The sequence below is a fragment of the Pleurodeles waltl genome, chromosome 7 (assembly GCF_031143425.1).
Source record: "Pleurodeles waltl isolate 20211129_DDA chromosome 7, aPleWal1.hap1.20221129, whole genome shotgun sequence".
NCBI classification, from domain to species: Eukaryota; Metazoa; Chordata; class Amphibia; order Caudata; family Salamandridae; genus Pleurodeles; species Pleurodeles waltl.
In genome coordinates, this window is record NC_090446.1 from 1,059,626,463 (window position 1) to 1,059,640,859 (window position 14,397).

Consider the following 14,397-nt stretch of genomic DNA (forward strand, 5'->3'; position numbering starts at 1 on the left):
GAATATTTACTCAAGGAGTTCCAAAAAAGAACGCAGCAAGTAGTAGAAGAAGGACATCTCCAATAATCAGATCCGGTCAGCAATGGATGCTGCAGACACAGCTGCTAGAACTGTCAACACAGCAGTAACAATAAGGAGACATGCATGGCTGCGTACATCAGGATTTAAACCAGAGATACAGCAAGCTGTGCTGAATATGCCATTCAACGGACAGCAGTTGTTTGGGCCGGAGGTGGACACTGCGATCGAAAAACTTAAGAAAGACACTGACACGGCCAAAGCCATGGGCGCACTCTACTCCCCACAGAGCAGAGGCACATTTCGAAAGACACAATTTCGAGGGGGTTTTCGAGGGCAAACCACAGAAGCCACAACCTCACAAACAAAGCCCACTTACCAGAGCCAGTATCAGCGGGGAGGTTTTAGGGGACAATATAGAGGGGGACAATTTCAAAGGAATAGAGGAAAGTTCCAAGTCCCAAAGTCCTCCAAACAAGCAGTGACTTCAAGGTCACAAATCCCCAACACATAACACCTGTGGGGGGGAGACTAACCAAGTTTTACAAACATTGGGAGGAAATAACAACAGACACTTGGGTCTTAGCAATTATCCAGCATGGTTATTGCATAGAATTTCTCAAATTCCCTCCAAACGTCCCACCGAAAACACACAATATGTCAAAACAACATATAGATCTTCTAGGACTAGAAGTTCAGGCATTGCTACAGAAAGAAGCAGTAGAATTAGTACCAAAACAACAAATAAACACAGGAGTTTACTCCCTGTACTTTCTGATACCCAAAAAAGACAAAAGTCTGAGACCTATACTAGATCTCAGAACATTAAATACCTACATCAAATCAGATCACTTTCACATGGTTACATTACAAGACGTAATCCCACTGCTCAAACAACAAGACTACATGACAACACTAGACCTAAAGGATGCATATTTCCATATACCAATACATCCTTCACACAGAAAGTACCTAAGGTTTGTATTCCAAGGGATACATTACCAATTCAAAGTGTTGCCATTCGGAATAACAACTGCACCAAGAGTTTTTACAAAATGCCTAGCAGTAGTAGCTGCACATATCAGAAGGCAGCAAATACATGTGTTCCCGTACCTAGACGATTGGTTAATCAAAACCAACACGCTAAGACGGTGTTCACAACACACAAGATATGTCATAGAAATCCTCCACAAACTAGGTTTCTCAATCAACTACGCAAAGTCACACCTTCTGCCGTGTCAAACACAGCAATATTTAGGAGCGACAATCAACACAGCAAAAGGAATTGCCACTCCAAGTCCACAAAGAGTTCACACATTTCACAATGTAATACAGACCATGTATCCAAAACAAAAGATACAAGTCAAACTGGTGATGAAACTACTAGGCATGATGTCTTCATGCATAGCCATTGTCCCAAACGCAAGGTTGCACATGCGGCCCTTACAACAGTGCCTAGCATCACAATGGTCACAAGCACAGGGTCAGCTTCTAGATCTCGTGTTGATAGACCGCCAAACATACATCTCGCTTCAATGGTGGAACAGTATAAATTTAAACCAAGGGCGGCCTTTCCAAGACCCAGTGCCACAATACGTAATAACAACAGATGCTTCGATGATAGGGTGGGGAGCACACCTCAATCAACACAGCATCCAAGGACAATGGGACATACAGCAAAAACAGTTTCACATAAGTCACTTAGAACAGTTAGCGGTATTTCTAGCGCTCAAAGCATTTCAACCCATAATAAGCCACAAACACATTCTTGTCAAAACAGACAACATGACAACAATGTATTACCTAAACAAACAGGGAGGGACACACTCGACACAGTTGTGTCTCCTAACACAGAAAATATGGCATTGGGCGATTCACAACCACATTCGCCTAATAGCACAATTTATTCCAGGAATTCAGAACCAGTTAGCAGACAATCTCTCTCGGGATCACCAACAGATCCACGAATGGGAGATTCACCCCCAAATACTAAACACTTACTTCCAAATGTGGGGAACACCACAAATAGATCTATTTGCAACAAAGGAAAACTCAAAATGCCAAAACTTCGCATCCAGGTACCCACAAGATCAGTCTCAGGGCAATGCGTTATGGATGAGCTGGTCAGGGATATTTGCTTATGCTTTTCCCCCTCTCCCACTCCTTCCATATCTAGTAAACAAATTGAGTCAAAACAAACTCAAACTCATACTAATAGCACCAACATGGGCAAGACAACCTTGGTACACAACACTACTAGACCTCTCAGTAGTACCTCATGTCAAACTACCAAACAGACCAGATCTGTTAACACAACACAAACAACAGATCAGACATCCAAATCCAGCATCGCTGAATCTAGCAATTTGGCTCCTGAAATTCTAGAATTCGGACACTTAGACCTCACACAAGAATGTATGGAGGTCATAAGACAAGCTAGGAAACCTACCACTAGACACTGCTATGCAAATAAGTGGAAAAGATTTGTTTATTACTGCCATAATAATCAAATTCAACCCTTACACGCATCTGCCAAAGATATAGTAGGATACTTACTACAATTGCAAAAGTCAAAGCTAGCTTTCTCTTCAATAAAGATACATCTTACCGCAATTTCAGCCTACCTGCAAATTACGCACTCAACTTCATTATTTAGGATACCAGTCATAAAAGCATTTATGGAAGGCCTAAAGAGAATTATACCACCACGAACACCACCAGTTCCTTCATGGAACCTCAACATTGTCTTAACACGACTCATGGGTCCACCTTTTGAGCCCATGCACTCTTGTGAAATGCAATACTTAACATGGAAAGTTGCATTTTTGATTGCCATCACATCTCTAAGAAGAGTGAGTGAAATTCAAGCATTTACCGTACAAGAACCATTTATTCAAATACACAAGCATAAAGTAGTTCTACGGACAAATCCAAAATGTTTACCAAAAGTGATCTCACCGTTCCACTTGAAACAAACAGTAGAATTACCAGTGTTCTTCCCACAGCCAGATTCTGTAGCTGAAAGAGCACTGCATACATTAGACATCAAAAGAGCGCTAATGTACTACATTGACAGAACAAAACTAATTCGAAAAACAAAACAACTATTTATTGCTTTCCAAAAACCTCATACAGGGAATCCAATTTCTAAACAAAGCATTGCTAGATGGATAGTTAAGTGTATTCAAACCTGCTATCTTAAAGCAAAGAGAGAGCTGCATATTACACCAAAGGCACACTCAACCAGAAAGAAAGGTGCTACCATGCCCTTTCTAGGAAATATTCCAATGAACGAAATATGTAAGGCAGCAACATGGTCTACCCCTCATACATTTACCAAACACTACTGTGTAGATGTGTTAACTGCACAACAAGCCACAGTAGGTCAAGCTGTACTACGAACATTATTTCAAACAACTTCAACTCCTACAGGCTGAACCACCGCTTTTGGGGAGATAACTGCTTACTAGTCTATGCACAGCATGTGTATCTGCAGCTACACATGCCATCGAACGGAAAATGTCACTTACCCAGTGTACATCTGTTTGTGGCATTAGTCGCTGCAGATTCACATGTGCCCACCCGCCTCCCCAGGAGCCTGTAGCCGTTTAGAAGTTTATCTTGAACATTTGTAAATATATTACTTTAAACTTCATTATGTACATACGTATTCACTCCATTGCATGGGCACTATTACTAGCATACACAACTCCTACCTCACCCTCTGCGGGCAAAACAATCTAAGATGGAGTCGACGCCCATGCGCAATGGAGTCGAAATGGGAGGAGTCCCTCGGTCTCGTGACTCGAAAAGACTTCTTCGAAGAAAAACAACTTGTAACACTCCGAGCCCAACACCAGATGGCGGGATGTGCACAGCATGTGAATCTGCAGCGACTAATGCCACGAACAGATGTACACTGGGTAAGTGACATTTTCCATATATATATATATATATATATATTTTTTTTCAAACTCTGGCACTCCATGCAGATTACTGGCCTTTATTAATTCCATTGAACAAACCATAGGGTGACGCGTTTCAACCATCACGGTCTTCTTCCTTGGCCCTTCTTACAAACATACAACAAATGTGGCCCCTCCTATTTTCTATATATCCACTAGTCCATAGACCTAGAAAAAATCCTTTTTTATTTTTTATATCTATAATTTAATTCATGATTATTATGTTGTAATTTTAGATATCCATCACATATAGCCTAACCCATCTAAACAATATCGTGTAATAGACCATATTGATTTAAATAATTGGATGAGCCACAAACATTTTTTTTCCCTCTATATAAACCAATAGAATCATCAGGTTGAAATTAAATTGAAAAATAAAAAGTAACCTGATCTGAAACTGTTCAAATTTTCACATATCTCTATACCATCTGACTAACCAATATGAATAAAAAGTTCTTCATCCTTGTTTAATCCCCAAGGATGTCGCTATTCAGCTGAATAATGTATTCTGACTCCAATTTCCTTAATTGTTTTTCTCTGTCCCCACCCCTCGGAGTGCCCAGAATCCTGTCTATACCAAAGAATTTCATCTTTTCTACTTAGCCATCGTGTATCAGATTGCAGTGTTGCGCTACTGGATAAGCAGCATCCTTGTTCAATATTGCTCTCCAATGCTCAAGGATGAGTTTTTTCAGGGGAAAAATTGTGCTTCCAACATATTGCAATCCACACGGGCATTCAATTACATAAATAGCGAAATCTGAGTTGCAATTTATATATTTACTTAATATTCACTTGCCTACCCGTAGGTAGCTCATATTGCCTACGATTTTCACTAAATGTATTGAAAAAGTATCTTGCATCTTTGTGTCTCGCCTTGGCATATGTGAGTAACTTATCAAAAGGGAAATTATTTGTTTCCACGGATTCTCTGAGTGTTATGTTCAGGTTGCCATAATCACCTCTTAACCCGGTAGGTTTGGGTGAGGCAGTGTGAGCTAGCAAGGAATAAGGCAGACAGCTACTAACGGCGTGGGTTGCACCTAGTCTCCCACACTCTGCAGTGCTGACATCCTAAACATGCAGTCCTATTGCCAAAGTCTGAACTGCAGAACAGTGGTGGATGCTGTTCATTGGGTTTGTGGGAACACTGCCACCCTGGGCGTTGCAGATCCAGGTGTGATAGGATTAGAACTAGATTTCTGTGTCCTTCAGGTAAGTATAGATTGATTATCTATTAGAGTAATAGATGCTTTCAAGATCTTTGCGTTTTCATGTGACTTGTCTTTTGGATGAGAGGTGGGGTTAAAAGTGAATGTGTGGTGTGGCTTTTTTTTTTTTTTTTTTTTTTTAAAGTCTTTTTGGAATCTGATCTTGGCTGGTGTGGTGCTTGCAAGATGAAAAAACAGCTTTTGAGTTAATCCTTGTTCTAGATTGTGGGGATTTTGAAATAAAGTTTTGGGGGGGGGGGCCTTTGGAAATTGGTGACCTCTGATCTCATGGTTGGCGAGGCTTTCTCCAAGCAGTTCCTTTTATAGGTTGAAGATCATGGGGAGAGGAACTGTAGGTCAGTGTTAGCCGAACTGATCTACAAGTGCCCATCTGGATGAGTTGGTGCTAATTGCACAGGCAGAATGAGGGCCATCAAAAAATGTTAATGTTGTTTCTGAATTGCATGCTCGTGGGTAGGATGTGGTCTTCACGATGAACTCTGTCAAAGGCTGTTGCAATGTTAAGCAAGCTGAGGAGGCAGTCGGCTTTGTCTGCAGTTAAGAGGTTCCAGTCAGCTGCATGGCGTGTATCGGGGGAGGGCAGCAGATGCTGGTCAAGAGGTATAAAAACAACAAAACAATGGGAAAACGAGCGACTTGACGAAAGCTACTGATAGATAACAAGTGATAAAAACGGTGTCTGCTACAGAGAAAGACTACTAGGGAAGCAAGAAGTTGAAAGAGAGACTCCCAGAGAATCTATTAAACAAATGTATAAAACTAAAGAAAAAGTTGAAAGACTAACATGTAGAATGAAGATCAGCACACAACTTGTATACACGCACAATTGTACTAGTAGAGGGGCACAGCAAAAATGGGACAGCCATGGATTTTAATGCTTAAAGCTAGATACTTAGAGTTTGAGGACAGGGACATTTAAAAATATCCAGAGATTTTTTACAGATTTAAAGAAGATGTTTCTGCTACAGAAGTGGATCATTTTCCTGCTCTACAAAAACATTTTGCATGTTAGTAAATATGTGGTAACATTCTTTTATGCAGAATCCTGATTGCGTTGAAGGCCTCATAAAATTGCTATTTTAAAATAGTCTAGGTTAAAAGCAGTACTTGCTTGAACCTTCACCACCATACACTAAAATTCAAAGGGTCATGCAGAGTTTTACCTAATTTAGGCTTGTTGCCATATGTAGTGCAAAATGAGCTGTATGAACCGTCTGCAAGGTATTTACTTTTGTACGTGTTAACTTTAGCATGCTAGCCATAAAATATCTTGACATGCTTGTTTTTATTTTCTTAGGCTGCTGAGAGCATCGTATCCATTGTTTTTGGTACCCACAAAATCGCATGGGCACATGTTGATCGCAGGCTAACAGTTCTTGATTGGCAGCAACAGGAATGCTTTCGGTTCATGAAAGGGACCTACTTGGCATCAGTTTACTTAGAAGATGTAAGTAGAAAACTGTTTGTTATATGTGTTATGTAAGATATAACAAACATGCTAATGGGTATTTGAATAAATTAATGAAAAATGTTTATTTTACTCATTGTGGAATCCCTAATAATCTTGGATTCCAACCCCTTCAGTTCTGCACAGGGACTTTTGAGAATATTTTGGCAGTATTGGAGCAATTATTTTAGCACTTCATTGTCTCCCTCTCTTATGGGTCATTCTGAAGGTTTACAGATACTGAGATGTTCCTAAGCCCACCAGGGCTGGGGTACAAAGGTCTAATGATCTACCAAGTTTCAGCGTAAATTATGAGCCTACATCCAAAGCTTCCTCTGGTTTCCATCCTATTTCTTCATCCACAGTACCGATTGGACCAAAACCTGCTGCTTTCTTAAAGGTGCCTGCTGGCATGAAGTGTCTTCTTCAATACCACACACACCTGCACACACGCCTACCTACACACACACCTACTCTAACTCCATGTGCGCTTTGGTAGTAGGAAAGGTTATATAGTGGACCGAGGCAAATATAACTGCACTTGAAACTACCTGGAACCAGATCAGGTTACCAGAGGTCCCTTTTGTGTCTCAGGATCCTGGTTCACTCACTCCTGCGACTACTCAAACATGTGCTGGATCTGTGGTTGATATCGATACGGTTTATCTAGGACGATGATGAGTAACCAACTCCAAGACCATGCTTACTTGCTCATGACAACAGAGATGTCTTATGTTCATCTCTGTTTTATCTTGTGACTGCACATGAAACCATCAGCTGCTTCACCATCATCTTTTCAGTGAAAACCAAGCCAGCTCTGCCTACAGCTATCAGTAGTTCATTAGGAAACATGTTAGATCACTTATCTTGCATTCAGAGAAGTAAGTACAATGACTACACATTTCTGCTTCTGTTGAATACAAAACACATATAACTGGTGTTCTCAGTTTTTACTCTTGAAGCACCCAGGATTAGTTGGCTTCGCAGACGCTTTTCTCTGTTGGACTAGTAGTGGTACAGGAATACCTTCTTGTGGCCCTTTTGTGTCTCGTACCTTTCCTCCTTCACACAGTGGGCTACTTTGATTTCCTACTAAATAAGATAAATATTCTCCATGATTAGTTGAATCAAGGTGTTTGCTAATTTTGCCTTGACGCAACTTTCCTTGGCACTCTTCTGTCAGTAAATGTTTATCTTCAGTATGGACTACTATAACATTTCGTAGCACATGGTCTCGGATATGTATCAGGTCATGTTATTTGACAGATATCGCCTTGACTGAGCTCTTAAAATTCACAGATGTAGGTGAAGATAATCATGTCAGTATCTCCATAAGGGCCTCATCATCCTTTCTGAACAATGACAAAGTACTCCACTGGATAGCCTCATGGGATTTAGTTTAGTGGGTGATTCCTCAATGGTGTAAGATTCCATATTCTTCCATGGTAGCACTATGAAACTTGTTCCAAGTATGATATTCTTTTTTTTTCCTCACCCAGCTGTTCCCCATGTTCACCTTCCTCCTAACTCCGACTGCATGAGGCTGAAGGTGATTGAGCCATGTGCAACCATCATTGTCTTAGAAACTATCATATTCGAAAAACATTTAAGTTAAAAGGAAATGTCTTCCTCAATGGTGAGCTGGCCTTTTCTGTTCCAAGTCTGGGGAACAGGTGCTTGTTTGTTTATTGCACAAAATGATGGCCTATCTTTGGGTCAATGTGTGTGAAGATCTTGTATCATCTACAGTATGAGTGAGTGGAGGCTTGCGTACCAATTCACAGTTATGATCTTTTTAACTCTTATAATCTGCATGTCAAACATGTTTTGGAGGCCTAATGTCTTTTTGGTGTTCTATCTTCTTAGATATTGAAACTCTTTTCGATATCGATCTTCTGTATTGAGTTGCGGTACCTTACAAGGATGATCCTCTTGTTAAGGTTGGTCCTCTATAAGACCTGGATTTTTTTATTCTATTTCTTAGATGTTAATATCAAAAGAAAAATAATCTAGATGGATTTTGAAATGTATAGTGTTGTAAATGTTGGGTGTAAATCTGGATTTTAAAGTCATTTTCCAAGGCTAGGTAGGATTCTGTGGGATTTTTGGAGTCCCAAATTCTTCAGTATTAGTACACTCAAATTCTCAAAATGGTAATTGACTTTAATCATGTACATCCCCCCTAGAACATTCCACAGATACCTTATTTTTGGCTCCTTTTGGTGTTCTTCTAGAAGTCCTTCTCCCCAAAAGACCCACAAAAGATAAAATGTTCTCCTTTCATTTAAACTGTTAGTGTAATTCCGCTTTCACAGAGGTACTCTCCTGACTTCATGACGTTTGGCGTTCATTATAGTTCTTTAGCGAAGAGTATGCATTGTGGGTTTCAGGGAATGTGATGATGAGTAATTCGACACACGCCTGAAATGGAAACTAAAGACCTCTGACTATAAATTAGTAAACAATGTGAAAATAGTTTAGACTTGACAGAAGACAGTAGGAAAATGTGAAGAATACGAATCTGCAATTCCACAAGTATGTTACAGATAAGTAACTTCTTCCTTCCCCCAGTCCCTTGACAACATTTCCAACTTTGGCATGCCCCCATACAAGCTTACTTTCTTGAGTGCATCATAACTTTTCTCTGCTGTGTTGGCTGCATTTGAGGGCCTATGTCATCAGTAATTGCTGTTCATCAGTTGTAAACCTCTTTGTTGTGATTTATCCTGACATAATAGATCTCTCCGTTTCTTTTGAAAGAATTGCAAATGATATTTAGGCCTCCACAAGGCTCCCTGTTCATAAGGCAGTATTGTATTGGTTCACCCTACGAACACTTGAATATCTGACCCTCTGTAGATGGACACCGCAACAAAGTTTGGCAATTATCAACATGACACAGGCTTTCAAGGCCTCCGATCATCACTGGTGGGTAGTTGAATATTTGTGCTTCTTTTTCCTCTGCTATTTCATTTTGTAATGATGGCTTTGAGTCCATCTTATTTTGCCTCCTTTGCATGGAACGCTGCAGATCTTTACATGATTCTTACAGAGAAATTCAAGTGATGCTATTGGCATCTGTTTTGCTTTATTTTCGACTGAGCCAAGATATACACACTAAAAGGAGTCGAAAAGATTCTTTGGAATGCACTTCTTAATCTGAAGAAGACATTTATTATAGCTTTTTACAAGGTTCGTGGAGGAAGGTTTGAATAGTAAAAAGTGTACTTTCAAAATGTGCAACAACAACGTAAGATCATGTATAAAGAACCCTCAATCTGTAAACGGCAAATATATACATGATAGGATACAAACACTTTATATAGATATATATTCATATGCAGTGCAAAGCAAATAATTAATAAAAATGCCAGATGCTTCATCTTTCTCATGCCAGCAAGAAGACGACCCCGTTCAACTGCGAGAAAGAGATCCTCACGGGAACAATGTCAGGCATTTGACGTCCAATCCTGACCGTGGTCTCGGAATTCATCGCTACTGAACAGGGCCATCTTTTTATAGCTTAAACAACCACAAAAGAGCCTTCTAGAAGACCCTCCCTCTCAGATGAAAATATTCACAAATGCTGGCTAGTTTAGGTAGACCTGGAAAGGAATGCGTCGGGAGCTGGCCATCGTCCCAAGGCATGCCTCCCAAAGTCAAACTGTTCTCTTGCCTATGATAAACACTAGCTTGTTACGGCCTTATCGTACTAACTGCTCACCTCCTACATGTTGTGTACCAGCCCTAGCTCTTCAGTGAGAAAGAAAACCCGTAGAAGGAGAAAAACACATTGCATAACATGTTTGCACTGAAAAATACTTTAACGTGGCGGTGAAGCTAAGCTGAATACAAAATGGAGTCCATAACCAGAGACAATAGGCAACTAAGCCAGGTGCAAAGCGGTGTGACACGACATCAGTGGTCAATACCCGAATAAGATTACATTCCACCCTTTGACCAGTGTGTCGTGTACCCTACAGATTTAAAATCTACTTTTTTTGGTCTAAACACTGCAAGCAAATTAGGAATACATTGTATACAGCAGCATAATGATATAATAAGAACTAATGCTACAAAAATTCTACCCAAAACTTTGCGTACGTGTCCAAAATCAGGTAACCATTGAAATAACCAGTCCCACAATCCCTGATCTATATCCTGCTTTACCCCTTTCACTAATGTATGTAGTGTATCAATGTGGGCCTGGATTGATTTAGAATGGTCATAAAGATTGAAACAACACATGCCTTCAAACTCATTACAGCCATGATTGTGTTTTAGCAAAAGATAGTCAATAGCAGCTCTGTTTTGTAATGCAGCTTTCCTGGTACCACGCACATCTAGTAAAAATTCAGATAAAGCCATTGAAGTATGGTTAATATTTTTAACTATTAAACACGCTAACTTATTGATTAGCCTGGTGTTCTTTACAGTTAAACCAGGCACGCCTACAATGGAAAGACTTAAGCTTAGAGACTGTGATTGTGATAATAGTTGATAATCCGAATCGCAATTTTCATCTATTTGCGTAACATCTCTGGGATAGCGAGTATGTATTGAGTTAGATGGAAACATCATGAGTCCCAGTTGTGTAAAGGTACACGGCCCACCCGTCATGTTAGCTGGAATGTAAGTGAAAGTCAGGTTTCCACACGAAAACAGCCAGCCAACTGGCAACTTGACATGTTTAATGTGACTGGTGGCAGTCACTAGATGACGACAAACCATGTGACTCGACATATTTTTGCAATGTCTGTCCGTTTGGTAAAAACACAAAACTCTGTGTTCCCATGGTAAGTTTTGAGAGGTTGATGTTTTCTTTTCTATGCACAACTTAATGCATTTTCCGATGTCATGAGAATTACAGGACATGTAGTAACACACGTCACAGGGAGTAATGTTGTAGGTGATTATATGAGTGAGATTATCACACTTTTCGTTGGTTGTCTCCTGACAGTCCCTGCAGTATTCATAGGGACTGAAGTGGATTTCAACATCATGTTCTTGCACGTCTTTGTCACGATTAGTAGCATTGAAAATTTCTAACAAGATGCTTGTTGGCGTTGGTATGGCGATCAAACATGTTGACAAAACGTCCACGGTGCTTTGCATGGTGCCCATGCAAAAGTCGGATCTGTTGAGCACCGTCTGCGCTAAATTAATCCAAATGTCATTCAGATGCAGTAAATGTGTTGCACGACGTGGTTGATCAATCAAGTTGAGATTGGGGGTGTTGGGTCCCTCCCGACCGCAAACGCCCAAAAGGAGACCACACGGAACACTTGCAGCAAAAACAAGCTGTAGTATGGCCTGTAAAAGAAACAAGTATGATCATTCTCGCACATAACATTTATCAGCTGGAATATGTTCCCATTTTTCCTGTCCTGGTTTCATGATCAACAGAACATTGTTGGGGCCCTTTGCTATAATTTCTGCAAGTTCTGTAGGGCCATTTGGGAATTCAACCCACACTTTTGCACCAGGGTTTTTATCATTGGAACCAATGCCTCCCTCCCCATGTACAGTAAGAAGGGCTGGGGCGGTCCCCTTCCTTACCAATCCTCCATACCCTGGAATTATGACAAGTTGGGCAATCCTGTATGCAATTTGAATGAATAAGTCAACTTCTCCACTATTTAACAGAATAACTTTGATCTCTCCTTGGTAATCTGCATCAATCACTCCCCCTAAAACCTGAAAACCTTTAAGGGCCAACTCAGATCTGGGAGCAATCAATCCAAAATGCTCTGGGGCAATCTGTATCCCCAAAACACCTGTTTCACACAACACTATGTCTCGGGGTTTTAGTCTGTAAGCTTGTAAAGCATGTAAGTCGAGACCTGCAGATTTGGGTGTAGTTCTGTAAGTAGCTAATGCTCCACATTTTATTTCCCAGTATGTGATGGTAATGGTGGCCACATGTGGTTGTATCTGCAAAGCTGGAGTTAACATTCGCATTCTATTGTTCAGATTCGGGAGTGCTTCATTTCAATGCTCTCTCCAGTTTTTCAAAGTTCCATCAGATAATTTTTGCAATTGAGCTTTCAGTAAACCATTCATTCTCTCAATCAGTCCTGAGGCATGTGGATAATAAGGAATATGATATATCCACTCAATATTGTGCTGAGAACAGTAGTCCTGTACCAATTTGCCTTTGAAGTGTGACCCACTGTCACTCTGGATCTAGAGTGGTACTCCATAGTATAACATTAACAACTCCAGAGTTGTGATAGTATTGTGCTGCGTAGCACGTTTGCAAGGGACAGCAATCAAGTATCCAGAATAAGTGTCCACTACGGTGCGGGTGTATTGACACCCGCAACTAATCGGTGGTGGTCCAGTGTAATCAATTTGCCATATCTGTCCTGGTAACTTTCCTCTCCCCAACTGACCTTTAACAGTTTGCGGGACAGTTCTCTGTTGTGTGTGCTGACAAATAGGACATTGCAAAATTGCAGTTTTCATCAAGTCTAGTAGAATGTGCATCCTTCTAATCTCTGCCCACCTGTAAGTGGCCTTTTCTCACAGGTGTCCACATTTTTGGTGCACCCATTTAGCCATCCTCACCAAGTCAGAATGTGGTATTGCCACTTCTGTCTCTGAAATTTTGACTTTATCGTCTGCAAGGGAATTGAACCATTGTTCTAATGAGTCAATGGGACGATGAACATCCACATGATAAAGTGTGACTTTACTTTGTTCTAACATTTCTCAAATTTCCTGCCACAACTCTTTGCTCCACACCTCCTTTGAGTGAATGAACCAGTTACGTGCATGCCATGTGGGAAGCCAGGTGGATAACCCTTTGGCAGTAGACCTAGAATCAGTGTAAATGTGACAATCCCAGGCAGCTCTTGCTTTAGAGCCTGATACACAGCATACAATTTTGCATATTGGCTACCTTTTCCTTCTTCTGTGGTGGTCGGCAGCTTTTTGGTAACTGGATTGTATGACACTGCTTTTCAATGTCTTTTGGTACCCATATATTTGGATGAACCATCCGTGAACCACACATGTTTCTTTTCCTCAGAGGACAAGGATTCAAATGGCGCACCCCATGTTACTGGTGACTCTTTTACCTGTGGTACCGCCTGCACCCTTTCCTCATCCTGTAAAGGGGCTTGTGACATCTGTTCATGTAGGGCTGCAATGCCTGCCGGTCCTACTCGTGCCCTGTCTTGTATGTACCATTTCCAGCATATGTTGCTAGCCTCTTGTGCATGTCCTATATGGTGAGATTTAGGTGAACTCATTACCCACTGCATAATTAGGATCTGAGGTCTCAGAATTACATTATGACAGAATGTTATTTGCTCAGTATCCACTAGAGTCCAATAACAGGCCAAAAGCTGTTTTTTAAAAGGAGTATAGCACTCCCCAGAGTCAGGTAGTTTTCTGGTCCAAAACCCCAGGGGCACCCTCGTCCTTCCCTGTTTTTGCCACATACTCCAATTTGCATATTGTCCCTGAACAGTTGCATGTAACTCAATGTCTCCATCCTGCACTGGCCTCAAGTCTAAGGCCTGTTGAATTGCTTTGTTTGCCAAATCTAAAGCACGCTGCTGCTCTTCACCCAATTCAAACTCATGTTTCTTCCTTGTCACTTTGTACAGAGGGGACAAAATCTGACTCAAATGAGGAATGTGCGGTCTCCAAAAACCAAACAATCCAATGAATTTCTGTGGCTCCTGCTTAGTGCGGGGTGTGGCAAACTCAAGAATCTTTTGCT

At 40.8% G+C, this 14,397-nt stretch overlaps 1 protein-coding gene across 2 annotated transcripts in view; it reads left to right on the forward strand.

The window, feature by feature from the left end:
- The window catches only part of TEFM (transcription elongation factor, mitochondrial), a 103,753-nt gene that overhangs the window by 72,897 nt on the left and 16,459 nt on the right, over nucleotides 1-14,397 (forward strand). For both annotated transcript variants that reach the window (XM_069199989.1, XM_069199990.1), the window contains exon 3: nucleotides 6,516-6,665. In XM_069199989.1, coding sequence (XP_069056090.1) covers nucleotides 6,516-6,665 — 150 coding nt within the window. The remainder of the gene's footprint in view (nucleotides 1-6,515; nucleotides 6,666-14,397) is intronic.